Here is a 23,089-nt window from a genome sequence, read left to right as displayed (position 1 = left end):
TTAAACTGAACGTGCATGTAAAATTAAGGTGTAACCCAAATGTAGACCAAAAAAAAAAAAAAAATCTCAGGCACAACGTTTAAAAAAGTGCATTTTGGCTTATAGAAATCTTCTTTCAAGCCATTTTATTATAGGCTTAGATAGTCACCTCTGTACTAATTTATCTTGAATTTTTATAACCAGTATAGATTTTTGAATGAAATAGAAAACTAGGAATAAAATAAGAATAGCTACTAATTATTTAAGAAGTTTAACACACAGAATGTTGTTTTGTACTATAAATGCAAACTGCGTCCTACCTTTTTGTCTTGTTTAGCATAATTTGCAATAGTTTCAATGCCTTGTGCGGCAGCTTCTAGAGTTTCTAAATTTATAGCTGAAGAATCCTGCGTTAAGTTGTGCAACTCCTCAGCTAATTCATCTGCGAAAACAAATCCCTAAGAAAACGAAATAAAAGCATTAAATACGTATTATTTTTCAAGATAGAAAAATTTCTCATTTGTTTACGAATCAAGTAATTATAACACTCAAACTATTGACTGAAATATATAATTATTGTAGAGCAGAGGGAAAAAAAGGTAATAACATAAGCATGGAAAACAATATTCTTCTAAATATAAATGTTCAAACTTTTTATTTTTGGACGAAGATTAAATTGGTAAAAATTATCTTATTTCTGCACTCAGAATTCATAAAAATTAATTTACACTGACGATTTCAACTTACCAAAAGTTATTTGTTTAATTCCTACAGAGTTGTGATTTTGATGGTAACACTCGAGACTAAAGATTAGGTAAGATTGGTTATTTGAATATAGCAAAGCACACGAGGGCTATCTGCCTAAAGGAGAGGGATGCCTTCGAGAAGGACTTTCTGAGAGAAACTGGCTCATATTCACATTATACATGAGAAAAAACACAAAACCAAACATTCAACCAGCCCGTTCGCCTGAGATCGAATCCAGGTCGAACTCCCAATATTAATCGAATTTAACCATTCGGCCGCTGACGGGGTTCTCAAGACCGAAGGTAGAATTGAAAGGCTTTTCTGGACAAAGCGTTTTAGAATAGACTATACGGATTTGAATGACAACAGAAAGCATATAACAACAGAGAAATATGCCTCGTTACCGTACAGATATAGAAAAACACTTTGAGTTTCAAAGCGGAACGTTTAGGTTGTATATGTGAACTTCTAGTAACTCCGTAGACATACTATCCTAAGTATCAGTGTGCTGCTATACTCGACAGAACATACCTAACGTAATTTTAATAATTGTCAGTGTATGGAACGTAGCTCATCAGTGTTAAGTGATAATGGTAATACATATACTCGATATTTTGCAAGTTTCAAAAAGAAAAACTAACAGTGCAAAGCCTCGAACAGAAACAAGTATGTTCATGCTGCACCACTGAAGTTCACCATTTTCGAGTGTGTTGCAATATGATTAAATACTTGATTTGCTTACTATGCTATCAGCTACCCTGATGGGTATAGGGGTTAGTGCTCCTGCCTATTGCATCGTTGGAACTGCGTTCGAATTCCAGAGAAGAAGTGGATGCTTGGAAGTATATGGTATCTGCGCAACATGGGAGCATACAAAACGTATGGCGAACCGAAAGTTCGCTCGAGTAGCTTGGTGGTAGAGAAAGAGGGGTGGGAGGTCCCGTCTCACAGGGTACTGTAAATCAAAGTTGTACTGTCACCTATATGTTATTTAAGGCTCATGCCAACGAAAAATGCAATCTTGCTCGCTTTGACGCGTCAGCAGTCTGGATATTGCACAGATCTGTACAAAAGGGTTAGTCCTCCACCTGGCTTTTGTGATCTTTCGGCCATAAAATAGATTATTTTTTATGTTCCTCTCTATATGACGATATTACAATTATCTGGCTCTAGACAGAATCGTGAGTCATCTGTGAAGAGCACGTGACTCCATTCTCTTACTATTCCAATTGCAGTATTCATTCCAGTTCCTGCGGCCTTACGATGTATTACGGTTAAGGGAAAGTAAACTAGATGTGCATTCAGGTTCTACTGACGAAGGCGATTTTGTTCAGTTTATGTCAGCATGTTTCGCCATATAGCCTGAATAATCTTCCTTTGCAGGTAACCATATATTTAAAATTTTGTTTCATCAGGCTGCTATGAAGAGAATAGGATCATTAGCTTTTATTCTTGCAACGGGCGACCTTTGCCTACTCTCGTGAAGATTTTTAATACTTTGAAATATGTTTCAAAGCTGAGAAATTACCCTTTGGGACACGCTTAAGAAATTCATTGTTTGCCTTTATGATTCACCAGTTTCAAGATGACCAGCTGCTTTCCAAGCTCCATGATGCTGAAACATAGTTCAGACTATTTCTGCAAAAAAAAATATCTTTAAATCTAATGTATTACTGGACGCAAGGCATATATATAATACAAGATACGGATACAGATGTATTATAGGTGTACAAGCCTATAGCCCGACTGGGCTGTTACTATATAATACAAGATACGGATACAGATGTATTATAGGTGTAGAAGCCTAGTCCCACTGAGCCGTTACTAGCTCAATAAAGATTTTCCTAAAACGCCATGACTTTGAAGTTTGATGAAGTGAATGCTTCAAAGAAAAGGAGATGGGAGAAGAGTGGAGATCTTTGTCCCAATGCAATGAGAACTTTTAGAGGTAGTTTCAAGAATAATATTTCAAATATACTATACTTGAAACAAACGAAACAATAGGATGACAGAAGTGTAAATTACCGCACTAGTGACAGGCGGAACTCCAGAAGTGAAATCAAACTATATACGAGTACAACACTAGTATGCTCAAGGAAAATTCAAAATATACGGTTCATGTTGAAAGTTCTAAATTCTCAGACACTAAAAACAGAATAGATATAATTATACAAAGATAAGGTTAAACAAAAGGTAAAGCAAAAAACCTGCAAATTAATCAAATATTTATTAATGATTACAAATTATAAATCAAAACACGGAAAGGAATATAAATATTTATAAGCTACCAATAAAAGAATCTAAGTTATAGTCGTCTAACAGATGCGTATCAAATGGTCAAATGAACTTATTATCTCAAATACATAATTGATTATCCATGAGTAATTCACAGTAGAGCTGTTAATTGCTTCAGCAAAGAACTTTTTGTTGGTATTTCTGAGATGCTCACTTCTCAGAGGGATTCCGTCCCTATGCAGCAATGAATTTCTGATGAAAATGCAAGCATTAGCGATAATGCTCAGCACTTTCCTTCGAATAATTTGTAGTTTATTTATATCTGCCGAGATAGCCGCCACCTTTTTAAGCTGGTTTAAGACAGGCTTTCGAATCTTCCCTTACATTCTGTAATTTAGGAAATTGCGTATTTTGACGTCATCGATGCTGTTTGCAAAAGAAAAAAGAGGTATTCTGATGGCGGCTTTCAAAAACTAAATTCATATCCAATTAGACTAGTAATTAGATTTTACCCATTACATAAGCCTAATGCTACGAAAACAGGGTAATCCTTTATTTTATTTATTTATTTCTTCAAGAATGAATAGAAAAGTAACTTCTTCGTTCTAAATACTAGCCTTTCTATCAAACTATCTCGACACATTTACATCGCAAGGAAACTGGAACGTGTGAATGCACCTTCATGCTGAATGCTAAGGCTCAAATGAACCCAGTTCTCTCAAATTCACAGGAACGCTAACTGGCAGTTGGCATACGTTTACTTCACATGTAATGCGTCTTGTTGTTAAAGGTGCACATAATTAAGCAAAAAAATGACTTGCTATTTATTATCATGAACTAGCAGTTTCACAATGACATGTTGAATGTAATGTTTCTAAGTACTTTTCATTTTTCTCTTTTTGCTACACTGAAATCGTACGACATGCTTTCAGACAAGGTTGATATTAACATGAGTATTTCAGATTTTAATGCATATGCATTTAGTAAATCTTGAAACATACCTAAAAGTCAAACTGACTGCATATAGGTTACGTGGGAGGAAATCTGCCTATGAGAAAACTATTTAAATCTGCGTTTGCGAAACACAGATTTAATAAAAGAATCTTTGTTTCCCTTTGCGTAGTGTAATAGAAGACTGAAGTAGAATGTATTAAACAAAGGAAAAAACTTAGAATAAATAAGAAATGTGAATTAAAAAGGAAAAACTGAAGTTGGTGTTTCAAAAACTTAACATTCCAGTCTGGCTATCAGATACTGAATCACTAATGTGCTGGATAAGTAGAGTGGATTTAGTTTTATTATTTCCCCAAATTACCGAGTGAAAATGGATTGTACTAAGTGTACCGTGCTACAAAGGAACTAAAACGTATTACTTATTGGCGCATCCAGTATATATGTTTCCTGAGGATTCCAGTGGAAAAAGTAGCAAAAGCTGTATGTATAATTATGTTTTTACAATGACTTGATTTAATACAAAAACTAAAATGTTCCCTGCTCTTTACACTCGTGCCGTTTCGATTTAACACAAGCGGCCCAAACTAATTTCTAAGACTTGTTTTCACTTAAATTATAAGAAAAACAATTCTTTCTAGAATAATAGTATATGCACGCAAGAATATATTGATATGGGGAAAATGAACATTCAACACATTTTGTGCAAACTTAATGATGAAACACTAACAGCCATTTTTGCGTAGAAGAAAGTCTAAGTTATGGACTGCACCAACCAAGTTGCATCAAGAGTTAACTGAATTAAAAGCAGCAACTTCAGTGCATGTTGGAAACGGGTTCGGCCACTATATATATATATAAGACTAAAGATCCTATCATCCCTTATACGAATTTAGGCAGATAGCCCTCATGTGCTTTGCCATAATTGAATAATCCAATCCAATCCAATCCCTTATACGAATGAATTTTCCAGCATTATAACAATGGAATACACAGTTGGTAGAGAAGGCTACGATGATGTATAAGATATTGAGGAATTAATTGTTAGTTGATAAAGACCTAAGTGAAAAGGAAATATTTGTGGTTGTGCTTGAGTTTACTAATCTCACAGAACGTAGTGATAATGAAGAAAATGATCCAGTTCGAAAAGCAGATTTAGTAAAATAACTGGGCAGAAAATTGGGCAATCAATTTATCAAACACGACCCTCATGAGAATGCCGCTGGAAAGTTTCAACGCGAAACGAACTTGTTCCAGCCTTTGCAGAGAAATATTTAACGGCCTAATCAAAACATGGACTGAATTCGTTTGTAAAACAGATGAAACATCAGCACCAGAGGAGACTTGTGGTGCTGATTTTACTCAAGAGATCAAACAAATAATTTCGTTAACAGAGAAAAATGACTTTGTCCACAACATTTGTAGTGATAGTAGTGATATTCCATACTGCAACAAGTCGTTTGCCCGATACTCGGTTGCGCTACAACTCAATTGCCCGACGCCATTTGCCTGACACTTTACTTGCTTGATTATTGCTTGATTTCCTTCCTCGACAGATTTTCTATTTCACCAGATGATATGTCAACATTTTCTTTTGATACACCTAGCTTATAATATTCTAATACACTAAATTTTGATGAATCCCAGTTGGGAGTAAAACTGTCGTAGGACAGAAGCTATCATTCGCAAGTGAGGTCTTTCGCTAATGCGCAAGGAATACTTTGAACGAAAAAACGATAAACAAATTGAACAGCTACAGATGTCTTGCGTGGTATTGCACACAGTACTGAATTATAGACCATTAAAAATGATAAAACCCTTGATCACACACGCACACAGAGACATATGCATACAATATATATATATATATATATATATATAAAATAAAAAAATAGCTTTTTAATGCTACTCAGAGTGAACTAAAATTCTGCAAGATCCCAAGTCTTTAAAAAAGCAGAGGGGAAGGTTATTGCTTAAGGTTATATATATATATATATATATATATATATATATATATATATATATATAACTGATTTTATTCAACAGATCAAAGATGCTTAAGGTTATATATATATATATATATATATATAACCTTAAGCAGATTATCTGTCGGACAAATGAGTGTCGGTCGGGCAACTGAATACCAGGCATTGCAGACGCACGCAAACGTATGGGTTGTTCATTATCAGAAAGTGAAAATGAATAAATTCTTGTTATGCATAAGATAGGCCTTTTTTTTTCGGGGGGTATGAAAGATTGTTTTAACCTTTTTAATTACATATATATCTTGTTGAAATAAAATAATAAGCTTAGAACGAATATTTCCATATTTTTTAAAATTATTTTTGTTGATTTTTTAGTTTCGGAAAAAATTTTCTTTTCTATAGATCCATTGTCTTTTTTTTTTTTTTTGAATGAATAATTTTTTACACGTATTCTTAAGGAATGCATCCATTTTTTAAAAATAGATAAGGTGTACTTTACACTTAAAACAAGTGTTCTGCAAGACATTGACATCTAATCGGTGTAAGAAGGGCTTCATCGCGTCACATCATGTTTCTAGAATATGATAGCAATGTTTTCTCCTCGCTAAGTTACTCTCAGCTGTTCACCAATACTGTGCCAAAATTTTTTTTAGTTATTAGAATTTTACATTTCAATTTGCACTTTCTAATTACCGTATTTGACGGCATATAAGACGCACTTTTTTTCCTAAATTTGGTCTCAAAAAAGTTACCTGCGTCTTATACGTGAAGGACACAGTCTTATACGTGAAGGTAATTGCATTCAATAATTGTTTATTTGGCTTTTACGAAACGTGAGAACTAAAAGAAACCACGCTATTGAAACTTTTTTTCCTTCTGTGTGGCCGTCTCAATAAGGGTGCGTCTTATATGCCGTCAAATACGGTAAATAGCGCATAAATCGTTAGAAAACATGAAAAAAAAATAAGCTTTCAGTTTATTTCTTTCATTTTTAAAAAACCCTTTTTTTACGGATTGGATTTTTCAATTATGGCAAAGCACACGAGGGCTATCTGCCTAAAGGGAGGGATGCCTTCGTGGAGGACTTTCTAAAGGAAAGTGGCTCGTATACACGTTACACATGGGGAAACCACGAAAACGACCATGCAGCCAGCCCGTTCGCGGGATTTGAACCTCGGACCGAACTACCAGTGTTCAGCGTATTTACCGCTCGGCCGCTGGTGGGCGCTTTTTTTTTATGAGTTTTTGTTTGAAAAGCGTAGAATAAAGTACCTCAAAAGTTAATATAAATGTAGAATGCAGAAAATGAAAATATTAATTCTTTACAAATTTGATTTCGAATTACATCTTTACAGTAATTTCTTCATAGCTTCGCATATCAAAATTTGAAATTATTATTAAAACTTTTAATATTGCAAGTAATTTCCGAAAAGAACGGACATTTGATTCAAAACTTTTAGGCTGAGTTAAATAAAGTAGGGATATAAAATTGATTTTATGCTACAATATGGAACTAATTACTTGAAATCTGCGGGTGAATTGTCTGAAAATTCGATGAAATTACAATGAATTAATTATATTTGGAATCTAATCAGTTCTATTAACAAGCATACTATTTTAAAGCTTTTGACGTTTGGATCTGCAATAAGCAAGATAAGTAATCAGTTACATGAAGTCGAACTATTTTAACCAATACTATTGCTCAGCGTTAAATAGAAGGGCTAGGTTATTCCTTTGTGTGACTCCTCGGCGAAGCGATTGTCGTAGGGGATTAACAGGAAAGAGTCTGACGTCAATATGTTGCATCTGCTCTGACTTCGCCTGTTTTAAACTAGCAATGTGGACATCCCAAATTAATTTTAATCACATAGATTGTTTTCTAGTAAAGCAGTGTTAAAGTCAGACTGCCCGCTCACTGTCTGCATGCGGCCCTCGAAGTAATTTTATGCTGCCTGCGAATATATTTCCCGTAAATTAATTAGTATTATTATGTCGAGAATTTGAAGAAAACGTTTCACATTTTAATTATTCGGAGTCCAGTTTTATGTTATAATCATTACCAAAAATGAACGTAACTCTTCGTAAAATCTAGAATTAGAACTAATTAAGTAACACTGTGCTAAAAATCTTGTTCAATTATTTTAAGATACAAATTTGATTAACTTTTATTAGTACTTGTCAAAAGACAAATATCTTAAGTTACGAATTTTTGCAATAAGAATATTCGTTTTGTGTTTGAGCACATTTTTACATGAGCACAGTTATTTTTCCGTAGTGGAAAATTAATAAGTCTACGAAAAGAACCAGACTGCAGATTTGTATCTACAATTTCTGATGATATTTTTTCGCAGTTTCCCTCCAAGATTACAAACTTCATGAAAATCGAAACGTCATGAAGTGGTGTAGCCGAAAGGTGTAATAAAAAACAATGATATTTACATACAAATATTATTTTTTCTGTTTCGGATCATAGAAAAATCTAATAAATAAAAGAGACTGGGTTGTCATTATTTATTCTCAAGTTTTGTCCCTCTTGAAAAGCTATCGTGTATTTCGTTTTAGTTTAAATTAAAAGCAAGTTACCTAGTAGTTCACGATTAGTTAAATAAATGCCTGTCTGAACATTTTAAAATTTAGCTGTCAAATTTTAATATTTACCTGTCCGTTTCAATTACAAATTGTGACCAACAGAAACGTCTTTCAGATAGAAACTTTTCGATTGCAGGCAAAATATAGGAATAAATTTGATATTTTTCTTTGCATTATTTTTATTCGCATGTTTTTACAAATATCTAGTAAAATGATTTTAGTTTAATTAACAAATTTTGTTTTGTAAACAAAATTCCGGCACATTTTTTTTATTTCTGCCCGTCAGCTATTTTATATTTGTGCATTGGCCTGCGTGCAATGTAAGTTTGAGACTACTGTTGTAAAGTATCATTTATGTAATAATTATTCCTACGTTATAGCAAAGTGCCATAAAATTCATGGAAATGAGAAAGATAGTGATATTGTATTTCAAATTTGCCAAAGGACAATTTGCTTTTGGCGAAAAAAAATGGATACGTGTGTCGAAGACCAGATTCAGGGTTCTAAATTAATGTGAAGGATGCAGCGAATATTTTATATGCAATGATTGTGAAGATGGCATGAAAAATTGCTTATTTGGATTGCCGCAAAAGAAACTGTTAAAATTCAATACTGTGCCAAGAAAAGAATAATGTAGAGTGCTTTTGAAAGACTACACAAATTAAGTTTGAAGAAAATTCATTTTGAGGCCGATTACGAAAATGATGATAGGAATAATAAATCAGATACGAATGATATTAAAATAGAACTCACAAATGACGATGTAAATATTTCTGAATACCATAATTGTAAAAATAAACAAAAATGCATTGGTAATTTGTAAAAAGCAAAGTTAGCTCAGCATTTTAGGTAATTGGTAATTGTATAAACGTCGAAGTAATTTCGCATAAAAAAGATCTTCCTCCTTTGCTCCTCTTTTGAAAGCTTAAGTAATTTTATTTAGATACTGTGAGCAAAGGTGTTTTGTCAAACTTAAGACAACGATGTTGTATTTATTTAAATGTAATATATGTGTATAAATGTGAGTACAAGTTAGACAATTATTTTTAAAATATATGTTATTATATCAATTCTGAAGAGAAACATGCCAATGTAAAATTTATAATTAGGTCGAAAAGCAATCTTACTTGTAGATTAGATTAAAGTTTGAATAAAACTATTGATTTCAAAGACAGCCAAACATACAGTGTGTCCCAAAATTGAGGGCACACTCCCTTCTACGACAGAATTCATGTTTAGAATGAAAACAAAAACTGTCACATAAAGACAGTCACCAAAACCTTTAGACGAGGATGTAGAAAGACACCTAATTTAATATTTATTCATGAATAGACATAAAAAAATTGCATGAAATACAGAAACAAAATGTACAACAGAAATCGTGAAAAATCTGAGCTCCCAAAATTGAGGGTACATGTAATTGTTTTATTACATAAATTATAAAAAAGCAACACATTAATAGTTTGTAGCATACCCACTGCCTTTGATGACAGCTTCCAGCTGCTGGGACATCGAATCGACAAGATTTTTCGTAATTTCGGGTGAAATGTTTTCCCACTCCACTTTTAGTACATGCTTCAAATGCTCTTTGCTTGTGATCTGATGTTTTCGGACCTCTTTTTCTAGGTGGGACCACAAATTTTCGATCACATTCAAATCAGGAGATTGAGGGGGTGTGTTCAGCTGATTTCGGCAGTGATACAGCAGCCATTCTTTGACAGTATTTTCTGAGTGAGTGAGTGAGTGGGGTTTTTGGCGCAAAACCAAAGATGATTATGGCCCGCAAACACAAGGTGTTGAGGTGAGATGATTAAAATTTATGAAATTAAAATACAATAAATAAAAACAAGTGGACGAATGTACCAAATCCAGAGGATGCAGTCATATAAAAACAAGGTAAAAGCAGACATTAAAATCCAAGACACAATCCTCAAAACAGATTACATTAAGTAATAAAAACCAGTCTCTTTTAAATAATAAAATAAATTACAATTGGCCTCTCTTCCGATTAAACGGTCGAAAGGTAAGTCACAGGTATTAAAATATTTCTGACGAAGATTGTTAAAACGGGGACACTCAATTAAAATATGACGGACAGATAAACAAACATTACAATTTAAACAAACAGGCTCATTCTCAGCTTTTAAAAGGTAGTTATGTGTCACTCTAGTGTGACCAATTCTGAGGCGAGTCAAAAGAACTTCCTCCTTACGATTTCCAGCAAAATCCCAGTGCTCGATTCTGGGCTTTACATTTCGCAACTTGTTGTTCAGCTGAACGTTCCAAATTTGCTGCCATTTTTCTTTTTTGGATCTTCCCCTTTATGACACAGCAGATGTCTCTAAAAGTGATAAGGCGACTGGACAGTTCAACAGCAGATTTTGCCGCGTTGTCTGCAAGCTCGTTTCCCTTTATTCCCGGTATGCCCGGGAACCCAGCAGTACAGGATTTCATATCCGCGTATCTTTAAGTTTATATGAATTTTCAGAATATCCACCACAACAGGATTTTGAGTGTTGGGAAAAGCTTCTCAAGTTTTAAGGGCACTATACGAGTCTGAATTTTTTGTGGCAGAGCTTTGAGATGTACAGAAGACCATAATATATTGCAGTTAGTTCAGATGTTAGAACTGAGAAAGCATGGTGCAGGCATCTGCCGTCTATGTAATCTTCAAATACAAATGCCATCCCGACATGATCATTTGACTTAGATCCATCTGTGTATATAGGATGATAACTGCTATATTTGTGCCTGTGCTCAGCGAAGAGTGGTCTGTAAACAATCTCGTTAGTGCTTGCCTTCCCGTGATGTTTGAAAACATCAAGAAGCTGAATCCGTGAATTTTCCCAAGGTGGGATTTCAAAATTATGTACTGCTTGGGGGCGCATATCAGAGAGGGAATGTTCCTCAACAACAGGGCGAACTCTTAAAGCAAAGGTAGGAACACAGGATGGACGTGTTTCAAATAATGTGTTACACGCATTATCAAGTAATCCAAGCTTATTAGGATGTTCAGGTTGCGATAGGATATTAAAATATTGCACAAGGGACAATTGCTCACGCCTCAGATAAAGTGATGGTTCGTTAGAGTCAACATACAGGCTCTGGACAGGAGAAGTTCTGAAAGCTCCTGAACAAATCCGCAGAGCTTGATGGTGAACAGGATCCAGTTTTAACAATACTGTTGACCGGGCTGATCCAAAAACAACTGAGCCATAATCCAGTTTAGAGCGGACAAGCGCTCTGTAAATGCGAAGCATAGAGCAACGCTCTGCACCCCATGAGGTGTTCGCCAACACTTTTAAAATATTTAGTGTTTTTAGACACTTCTTTCTCAGGTTTAAAACATGAGAAAGGAAAGTCAATTTTCGATCGAACGTCACTCCTAGAAATTTTACTTCGGCCGCAACAGGAATAATTGTGCCATTTAGATATAACTCAGGTTCAGGATGGAGACCGCGCTTCCTGCAAAAGTGCACGCACAATGTTTTCTGTTTCGAAAAAGTAAATCCCTGATTGTCTGACCATTCTTGGATCTTATTCAGAGCCATCTGCAGTTGCCTCTCTACGTATCTCATGACTGCCCCTCGACAGCTAATCTGCAGATCATCAACATATAGAGATCCCAAGATGGTAGGAGGAAGTGCTTTTAATACAGAGTTTATTTTTAAACTAAACAGGGTTACACTAAGCACACAGCCTTGAGGCACACCCTCTTCCTGTTCAAAAACATCTGACAAAACAGAGCCAATTCTTACTTGAAAAGTTCTAGCGTTCAAGAAATTCTGAATGAAAATTGGTAGGTTGCCGCGCAAGCCACTCTCGTGAAGATCGCGAAGTATACCGTATCTCCATGCCTTATCATAAGCTTTCTCTATATCAAAGAAAATTGAGACAAGGTGATTTCTTCTTACAAAAGCTTTTCGAATGGATGTCTCTAAGAGGAGCATGTTATCTACGGTTGTTCTCCCCTTTCGAAAACCGCTTTGATAAGGCGATATAATATTATTCTTTTCCAAGAAGTAGACTAGGCGGCTGTTTACCATCTTTTCAAACAGTTTGCAAACACAACTGGTAAGAGCAATTGGCCGATAGTTCGAGGGATTCCTTGGGTCTTTCCCAGGCTTGGCAATAGGAATTACAACAGCTCTCCTCCATGTACTGGGAAAAGTACGCTCCTTCCACACTCTATTGTAAAGAGTGAGAAGGGCTTTCAGTGACTTATAGGACAGATGCTTTAGCATTTCGTAATTTATGCCATCAAAACCCGGAGAAGACCTATGTGTCTGCAATAAAGCTCTCTTTAATTCCACCATAGTAAATGCTTTATTGTAAGGCTCAGATTTGGAAGAGTTGAATGCGATGGGATTTATTTCCGAGTGCTGCTTGATAGTGAGAAATGCAGGTGAATAGTTTCTGCTGGAAGAAACGGTAGCAAATGTCTCACCTATAGTATTTGCAATTTCTTCTATGGAGCTAATCACTCGGCCATCTTTTTCCAAAAAGGAAAGTCTTTATATATTCCGCATGCTTTTCGAACTCTTTCCCAAACCGCCTTACTAGGCGTAGAAGATGTTATTGATGACACATATGAAATCCAAGAATTTCTTTGGCTCTGCCTTCTTACTTTTCGTGCATTTGCTTTGGATCTTTTAAATGCTGTGAGGTTTCGCAGAGTAGGATATCTACGAAAATATCCCCATGCACTTTCTGTTTTTTCAGTGCTTCATGACAGTCACGATTCCACCACGGTTTCGAATATTTTATTATTTTTCCTGATGTTCTAGGAATGGAGAGCATAGCTGCCTGAGTAATAGCAGTTGTAACTGCTTCCACTGCATCATCGATAAGCACATCTACCATTTTCTGTGTGAGATCTGCAGAGGAAGAGAAGAGTTCCCAGTCTGCCCTATCCAGTATAAACCGAGGGAGTCTCGACATGGGGTTCGCTCCTCTTCGTGCAAGAGATAAAAGAATGGGATAATGATAAGAATGGTTGTACAGATCACTTCTGACAATGAAATCGCAAAATGGCAATAGAGATGGTGAACAGATGGCTAGATCAAGAGCGTGGAATGTCCTTGTAGGTTCATGGAAGTAAGTGTCCTGCCCATTATTCAGGAGACAAAGGCAATGGTCTTCAATTACCTGCTCAATTTGTCTTCCTCGTGAATTGTTGTCTTTGCTTCCCCACAACGGACTATGGCCGTTAAAATCACCCATTATGATAAAAGGCTCAGGCAGCTGAGCCACAAGGTCATTTAAATCCCGCTGATCAATGTGTTCATTAGGAGGCAAATAAAGAGAAACGACTGAAACTACAATATGAAAATTTACTTGTACAGCGACAACTTGAAGAGATGTCCTCAAGGGAAAGGAACTTGAGGGATAGTCCAGTGAGGTGAGGAGACATACACCTCCACTGGCACGTTCACCTGCAAGGTTATCCTTCCTGACGAGAGAAAACCTCCGAAGTTTTGCATGTTGATCTGGTTTCAAATTTGTCTCTTGTATTGCCAAGCACACAGGATGATACGCATTGATCATAGCTTTGATGTCAAGCAAATTTCGGTGGAAACCGCGACAGTTCCATGAGACGAGGGTGGCCATTATGTTTGATGTTTGTTCTTTCTGTGTTCCTTTTTAGTTTTGCGCGGAAGCAGATGTTCGGGAACTTCTAGACCGTCTTCCACGTCCATACTATCTGAATCTGCGGATTCAGAAATCGTTTCATTTACAGAACTATTGCTGGGACTTCTATTTTTGTTAATTGGTTTTGGAGGGATATGTTTTGGTTTGCTTTGAATAACTATTTCTTTATTTTGTACGACATGTGTTGCATTTTCATTTTTCTTGTTTGCAGATTGCTGGGTTTTATTTGGAGTCTGTGTACTTATGGAAGTTTGGGTGGCTATAGTGCGGATTGATTTCGCGGCATTGGCATATGATTTGTTTGATTGAGGCTGTGTGCTTTGAACTTGTCTTCTGGCTTCGGCATATGAAATGTTCCTAGAAACTTTTATGGTCTGACTTGACCCCAAGCCACTGACACAAGGACTAGTGACCAGCCGATTGACACCCGTGAGGACGACTAAGGTGCCTCCCGTTTAGCTGAAGCAGAGGCCAAAGCAGTGTGTTGGGGACAGTACCTCGCCCCTCAATTACCAGGACCCTCCTATCCAGCGACACGGGTCTCCACGCACGGCAAACACGTGGGCAGTTTTCTCGCCACTCGAAAACTAGACACAAGGGCTGCTCCAGTTTCTCGTGACAAGCCCCAAACTCCGAAGAGAGAAACCACAAGGGAAAAGGGAAGGGAAAAAGTTCCAGCCAAGAGGAGAGGAGACAGAAAAGAGGATAGATCACTGGGGCTCCAGGATCGTGACACCCGTCTCATCAAGAAGATGATCCCCTGAAGGGCTAGGGTACCTCGGGATTGCCACACCCGTACTCACAAGAGTGAGCCCCCTGAGGGGGACAGTATTTTCTGTATGTTTTGGATCATTATCCTGTTGAAATGTGAATTTTGATCCTAGTCTCAATTGAATAGCACTGTCCTTCAAGTTATTTTTCAATATATTAAGATAACCCATTTTATCCATTATTCCATCAATAAACACTAGCTTTCCAACTCCCAATGATGCCATACAGCCCCAAACCATTACTGAACCACCTCAATGCTTCACAGTTGGAATTGTGTTTCTTGGATCTAAAGCTCATTTCTTCTTGCGCCACACCATACGATGATTTCTACTCTTAATAACCTACAAATTAAGTTAGCATTAAGTGTACCCTCAATTTTGGGACTCACTAAGTACTTCTTCTTTAGCTGTGAAAAAAGAAATGATATGTATATTCAAAACTACGCCAAACTAAGAGGTTTTCTTTTTTTGGCCTACCTTTAAAAAGCTGTTATCATAGTTATCTTCACTTAGTATGCAGATGAAGAAAAGAAAATGAATGCCATAGGTTTTCCCCCTTCATGATTTAATAATAAATGAACAGGGGAATAAAGGCCTACAACTTTTACGAAAACGTAGCGTATTTCATCTATTATTTTAAGATCGATAAATAGTTATTATTAACTTTTTAAACGTTATAAATGCTTACAGTAATAACATCTTCTCTTCTAAATTAAAGCTACTTTTTTCACGCTTAGCTTTTTTTAAGTCGGTTTTTTTCAAATTTAAAAGTTTATTTCTTTGCTGCGAATTGCACGAAATGCAGCCTGTGCCAGCTATTCACTTTCTGTTTCGGGGGGAAAGCTCTATGAACTAGCCCTTCTCTCTTAAGTCCTGACTATTGCTAGGATAAATGCTAAAGCTTCTATAATAATAAATAACTGAACGAAAAGTAAATACACTAAGAAAGAAACAAACTTACAACAATTAATTTTTAAATACACTAATGCTTAAAAAAACATTTCCGAAATATATTTTTAAAAAAATCCAAACAGGTGGTTCGTAACTAACCTCAACATTTAGATAAAGTACACAAATGACTGCAAATGATTGAGCAAATAATCGACATTGGGAAAACTATGAGTTAAACTCAGGTACGACATTGAATCGCCAAATACCATCTGCCAGATATATGAAAGCAGATGTTCGAAGTATTTTAAGTTACATAACTTACTTTTCCCTTACATTGAGACGCGTTTACGGGACCCCAAACAGCAGATCCGTTGTTGAGAAAGCAGAACCGATATGCGATCTTATCTTCCATTGTTGAATCCAGTGCTCCGAAGGGACATTTCACTATTGCCTTGCTACTGTGTTTCGTAGCATTCCAGTAGAACAATCCCTTTTCAGTATCTGTACGATCTGGAGGACACTGAGCTGCAAAATATTTCATATAAATTGTACAAGCACCATTTGGGTTGTGATCATAACTTGATTTTGAATTAAACAACAACAAAAAGTCCTGTTGTAAATCATAGATGCAAGAAACTGTTATTGAATTTCATAAAATTTATATTGTTTTTAAGAATATTTGTCACGATAAGCCAAATATTACATAACGTTACCTAAGAATCATCATTTACTTTGCTTAATTGTAAAGTGATAGCGAATACATGTCTTTTTGCTGGTGTGTGTGTGTGTGTGTGTGTATTTAATTATGGCAAAGCACACTAGGGGTATCTGCCTAAGGGGAGGGATGCCTTCGTGGAGGACTTTCTAAGGGAAACTGGCTCGTTTACACGTTACACATGGGTAAAACCACGAAAACGCCCATGCAGCCAGCCCGTTCGCGGGATTTGAACCTCGGACCGAAATACCAGTGTTCAGTGACTTACGTGTGTCGGTTACCGCTCGGCCGCTGGTGGGCTGTCTTTTTTCTGATTCAAAAACATGCAAACATTCGTTTTCTGCTCTATAGCTGTCAGGTTGCTTTTATACATTAAAATATTGAAGATGCGAAATTTTTCGAGAAATTTATACTTAAACTTAAACTTGATCGACTTATAGACTGATGAGACTAATTGCGTCTTTTTTGAATGAACCATAAAAGAGTTTCCAGCATTTAGAAATGATGCTCGCCTTTTCGCTAAATATTTATTTTTAAAGAACATGCTATATGCTTAAAATTCCAAATTGTGGAAGGAACGAATATGAATTTTATTTTGAGTCTAGAAACTTGTTAAACAGCATTCTAAAAGTAAGAAAATTTTCTTATTTGTGTGGAATCTATTTACTGAAGGAAATGAATGTTTTATTATAAACTAGTTTTAATATAAACTATTAATAAATGTTTTACTATAAACTAGTTTTAATATAAACTATTAAAAATGTTTTAATTTAAATGTACCTGCTATGTCGCACTTTTGCCCAGAAAAACCTGATGGGCAGATGCATGTAAAGTTTCCTTTGTGGCTGGTGCAGGTGGATCCTGTTGAGCAAGGATTCGACGCACACTCGTCTACCTCCTCTCCACATAAAGAACCTGAAAAATTAGAAGTTACTCAGAAGGAATTCTAGTCAATTATGCCAATCACTTTCAAAACGCACTATGCAGATCCCATCCTTTTAAGATAATATTATACATGGTCAAATACTTTAATGTTTAAAAAGAACAACGATGACTACAACTGAAATGATTTCGAAGAACATGAGATGCTATGCAACAAAAATGCAATCAAATCTGATTTGACTCAGTTTTTAATAGTTTTAATTAGTGACAATAAAGGTTTACTCTCTTATTAAAATATGGAATTATATTCTTATTAAAATATTGGAAATTTGAAAAAAAGTGCAACTTCCTTTGACTGAAATTTCTCTGTAAGTCCATAATATACTAGGTGGTTCAAATATGAACGAGACTGACTTTTTTTTTTACCAAGATCTTTATTACGAAAGAAAGAGTATTTCACTCTTAAACGCACTCAACTCCAGATATGATAAATTTTTGCTAACGTTTTGGAAGCCTTTTCTTAGAAGTTTTTCAGTTGGTTATGAATCCCTTCCCAAACATTGACAGTGACGGCCTCTTCCTTCCAAATGGGATTTAAGCCTGGGACTTCGGATTGGACTAGTGGGCCCACGTTTCAATGACAGTCACTATAGATTTCCCAAATGCATCATTTTCAAATTCAAAGCACTGTAGAAGAGGATTAACTCACTTTGTTCTCTTGTGTCAACGTGTGTGCAACCCGTCGGGTATGCACCTTGTCATTATGCAAACTCTTTCACAGTCGTTACTACATTACCACACTGATTGAAAGCATCGACTCAAATTATTTAATACTGATTCTGTAGAGTTATTAGATTATTTTGAAGCAGAAATACATGAAAAATGAGCAACGCCCTCGCCGGGGCTCAAACTTAGACCTCTCGAGTACTCGCCGAGTGTGCCACCATTACAGCACAAAGACATACAGAAAGGAGGGAGAAAGTACATTATAATGCACTTCTTCTCTCGAATAATCGCATTCACACGATCAGTGTTTGTCTCTTACACCTTGCAAATGAGAGACACGCTTTTCCATACTGTGTCTGGAGTTTCTGCTAAATTACAGATGACTGGAAGTTTTCTCGAACCGAGAAATTGAATTACGGTGCATTGTTCCATGCTCCGAGGCTGCTTTGTTCGCTCATCACTCTGGAGACTATAAGAAACGACAGAGCAAGGTTTAATCTGCATGCGAGGTAAGGGGGTTGTAGTAGCAGTACTCATCCAAGGACTCATAGCACTGTACATGTGCCGTGTGGTAAAGGTTGTGGTTTGTAACAGCAGCAGTCTGGTCATATTTGAACCCCCTTGTATAAATATGTCTGTTAGGTATGGGTACTTTCGCTTTCATAAGGTGTTCAGTCACAAAATTTATTAAATTCAGGAATCAGTTATGAATTTACCTGTAAATCCTGTTGGGCAGATGCAATTCAAAGTCGTATCAGACGTATGTTCACAAGTTCCCCCGTTTAAACATGGGGATGGCAAACACAGATCTCTATATTTACATTTTCGGCCATAATATCCTTCAGCACAGATGCATATGTAAGTGTTATTTGTTGTCATTTCACACGTACCACCATTCTGACAAGGATTCTTTCTCAAGCAAGGATTGTATGATCCACAGTTGGGGCCACTGTAATCATCAGCACAAACACATACGTATTCATTATGAGTAGTATTCAAGCATTTGCCGCTGTTTCGGCAAGGACTCTGTGAACACGGATTGAAATACTCGCACTTCGATCCATAGAAACCTTCTGAGCATTCACATTCGTATCTGGGTTCATGATAAAGAGGGATGCACATTCCTGTATTGCAGACATTTCTGTGGCACCCTAAAAAAATAAGGAATATTAATTACGAAGTCAATGGGAGTGATTCAGTTCAGTGATTACAAACCGCTGCCCCTTCAATTCCTGTTTCCAGAAACTAAACATAATTAAAAAAAAATACTCTGCAGACCGTACTGCGAAATAACTTGAGAACTTGCATTGTAAATGGTTCTATATTCAGAAAATTTAAATTAAATCAGAATTTAAAAACTAACGTTTAATTAAAGAAAACTTTTCTGTTAGCTAGTTTCTCTATCTTTAGCTGAAAGGAACACAGTTCATCATATTTTTTTAATTTATACACACTTTTATTATATCTATACAGAAATTTAAAAAAAAAATGCGTTTCCGAATGATCTTTGAGAAAATAACGAGAACCTTTTGAAAGGACAAAGACAACACATCCGATTTATGAAGCTTGACTTGATGGATATATTATACGATGAGAGACGAATTAAGCACTTTTAGAACAGTTATAAATTAAACGTCTGATTACATAACAATTTGAATAAATTTATGCTACCGGCAATGCATAAAAACTGGCATCCTATAGAATACCTAAGCATTTTATAGAATGCCGAAAACTCGTCGGCAATATATGAAACGATTACCTTTTCACGCATTTCCTAGGCATTACACAAAATGCCAAATGGCAAACCGGCAAAGTATGAAATACATAAAAAAATGAAAATGAATTCGGAAAACATTTCCCACTGCTCCTTTGAAAACTACTGTGCAAACTCCTATTCTTAACAAGAGATGAGTTAATTCGCTCAATATGTTGGCAATTGCAATGAATGTGACAGAGGACGGTTTCTACCGACTTGGAACTACTACATGCGAGACCACAATTCACTTTATGCCCTAAGAACGTGCTTAGAGCTGAAGATATTCCTTATCACGAAATTCCTCCAGTCTGCACTTGCTCAGTCCAGTGGAAGAAGACAAGGATTCATTAAGGTCTATGTGTAAAACAAGATGCCTAAATAAGAAATATTTTTGCTTGAAAAAAGTAATGAAGTGTAACTTAAAATGTCATTCAAGCCTACCATGTTGCAACAAGTAGATTAATTTTAATTTCTTATTTTTATATGAAAAAGCATTTTTAATAAGAAAGGCATACATTTTATTTTGTGCAAATTTTACTTTTCTGTACATATTTTGAATAAATGTTTTTAATGGCACTCTTTCATTTTTTTTATAATGATATTTGAATTTTTGAGGAATGCACGTCTTTTAAGTAATAGCCTTTTTTCTCACTTTGCCTAAATAGTATTTGTCATTCAGTAGAATTTCTAGGTATTATATGCAGTGCCTAAAGAAAGTATTTCATAATTCTCTGTTTCATAACTTTACCTAAAAATGCCAGACATTCTATAAAATACCTAGGTATTCCATTGAATGCTTGCATTTAATACATTAAGGATAACATGAATGTAATCCTCATTTTTGTTATTTTCTAATTAAAAATTTAATCTCTTACTTATTTGTTATATTACCACAAAAGTTTCTTCGATATTCTTTCCCAAAAGTCACCGGACTGTTTGGATTTAACACAGTTTTTCGAATTTCTAGAGAAATGCTTGACAAGTATCTGTGTCTATATAAATAGTATGTTTGAATTCACACTTACAAGTCATTTATGATTGCGGTTAGGGTGTAGGATAGAGCTTTTTTAGCTATCTTACAAAGAGAAGTTCTTAGTAATAAGCCAGGCGACTTCTCGCAAAGGCGTAAGAACTAGAACACAGGGAAAGTGCTTAAATTGACCTTTTATTTGGTTAAAACTCTTATTTATGGTTTGGTTAAAACTCTTATTATGATATTATGAGCACAAAGTATCTGCATTTTTGTTTATTAAAATAATATAATAAACAAAAATGCAGATACTTCGTGCTCATAATATCACCGACTACTTGCGTTGAAACTAAAGAATAATTTAACAATAATTTAAATGCAAAGAGTAGTGCTGGACTACTTAAAACTAACAGGCTTACTCAGCAACATACACCAGCGATAGACTTTAATAAATGGCCAGAAGGCGTATCAGTAACTAAGATTAACAGCAGGAAGGACAAAATAGCAACGTGTGCTATGCTAGCGAAATCACGCTTTGCCTAACAAAATGTTTTACATGCTATATGTAATATTGGTATGCGGTTTCGTAAAATTAAGCATATATTAAAGGCAATATAGAAATTTCATTTAAAAATTCCAAATTTTTTCCCACATGTATTTTGTTTTTAACATGCAGAAATGAGTTATACTTAATGAAACTTACAGAAAGCGTAACAATATTTGAGAGAAATATTATATTGAAATTTGAAACAGAAGCAAGGAATATTTTATTAGACACGAGCATTTAATGAAAATAAAATTTAGCTGCGCATGTGCTAAATATAGCTGTGTTTCTTCTTTCAGAATTTGGTAGCGAAATATATAGGGCAAATGAAATAAAAATTCTAGGCAAATCTGCAGAAGTTCAGAAAGATATGAGCAATATACAGGATGATCAGCGAATAAGCCCTGATTTCAAAATTAAATATCTCTGCAACAAAGATCGATAGAATAATGCGGTAAACTGTACGTTTATTAGCAAAACTGTAAAAATGGTGTACAAAAGTTTAGAAAATTTAGTTACGAAAATCGTTAGCAGAGGGCGCTGTAATCGCAATGACCTATCAATAGCCTTTAAAATGTGCATCGAAGTTGAGAGAATGTGCATCTGGAGATTTTGGGGTTCCGAAAATCCTCATATGTGTGAAGAGAAAGCACAGCATTCGCCTAAAGTTACTGCATGGGCTGCGGTATGGACCAGAGGCATTATGGGACCCTTTTCGTAGGAGAAACGATAACCACTGAACGTTACGTTACGTTACGATTTTGGAATAGTTTGTCAGCACTCAACTAGCGTTGGAGGATCGACCAGGTATCGATTGGTTTATGCAAGATGAGCTCGACAACATCGAACAGATAAATTTTTTTCGCTTTCTTCATGAATACTTTGAGAATAGTGTGTGTGATTATGGTAAAGCCTCGAGGGCTATCTGCCTAAGGGGAGGGATGCCTTCGTGGAGGACTTTCTAAGGTAAACTGGCTCGTATACACGTTACACATGGGGAAAACCACGAAAACGCCCATGCAGCCAGCCCGGGATTTGAACCTCGGACCGAACTACCAGTGTTCAGTGACTTTGAGAATAGAGTAATTGCGTTAGATTATCCGCAATTTACTGACACAGGGATTGCTTGGCCTCCATATTCTCCCGATCTGAGTCCTTGTGACTTCTTTCTGTGGGACGCATTGAAGGACACTGCCTATCGAAACAATCCCACTATTCCCGCTTCACTTTATTTATTTTTTTTTTTAGACTCCTTTTCAGAGAAAGAGTTTTCAGCGCAGAGTGCCATCTGTTAACGATTTTCGTAACTAAATTTTCTAAACTTTTGTGCACCATTTTTACAGTTTTGCTAATAAACGTACAGTTTACCGCATAATTCTATCGATCTTTGTTGTAGAGATATTTAATTTTGAAATCATCGCTTACTCGTTGATCACCCTGTATTTAAATGTAGTTACTTTCTGTAACTAGCTGGATGATAAGAATTTTCCACCAACTGCCGTTTTCTTATTGTAATTTTTTAACTATCACTGTAAGTCTTTAAAATAATTTTATTGTTCATCTTCCCTAAATCAGGGGTAGCCAGCCTGTTTGGGAAGAATGCCACCATCTGGAAAAAAAATTCGCCCGCCACTTCCAACTTTTCCCAACATGCTAAAAAGTATAAAAAAGTTGAAAAATTGTTATTTATTAGGCTG

The 23,089-nt window shown here is 35.8% G+C and overlaps 1 protein-coding gene across 3 annotated transcripts in view; it reads right to left on the bottom strand.

Annotated features, from left to right (window-relative positions):
- The window catches only part of LOC118183217 (uncharacterized), a 199,147-nt gene that overhangs the window by 68,707 nt on the left and 107,351 nt on the right, over positions 1 to 23,089 (bottom strand). For all 3 annotated transcript variants that reach the window (XM_085809965.1, XM_085809963.1, XM_085809964.1), the window contains exons 5-8: positions 18,839 to 19,273; positions 17,295 to 17,429; positions 16,122 to 16,324; positions 300 to 437 (exon numbers count right to left, since the gene is read on the bottom strand). In XM_085809965.1, coding sequence (XP_085666091.1) covers positions 300 to 437; positions 16,122 to 16,324; positions 17,295 to 17,429; positions 18,839 to 19,273 — 911 coding nt within the window. The remainder of the gene's footprint in view (positions 1 to 299; positions 438 to 16,121; positions 16,325 to 17,294; positions 17,430 to 18,838; positions 19,274 to 23,089) is intronic.

Source organism: Stegodyphus dumicola, chromosome X2, assembly GCF_044657685.1.
Source record: "Stegodyphus dumicola isolate Sdum_Otavi_A_Nest chromosome X2, ASM4465768v1".
Taxonomy (NCBI): Eukaryota; Metazoa; Arthropoda; class Arachnida; order Araneae; family Eresidae; genus Stegodyphus; species Stegodyphus dumicola.
This window is presented reverse-complemented; position numbering and strand designations above follow the sequence as displayed.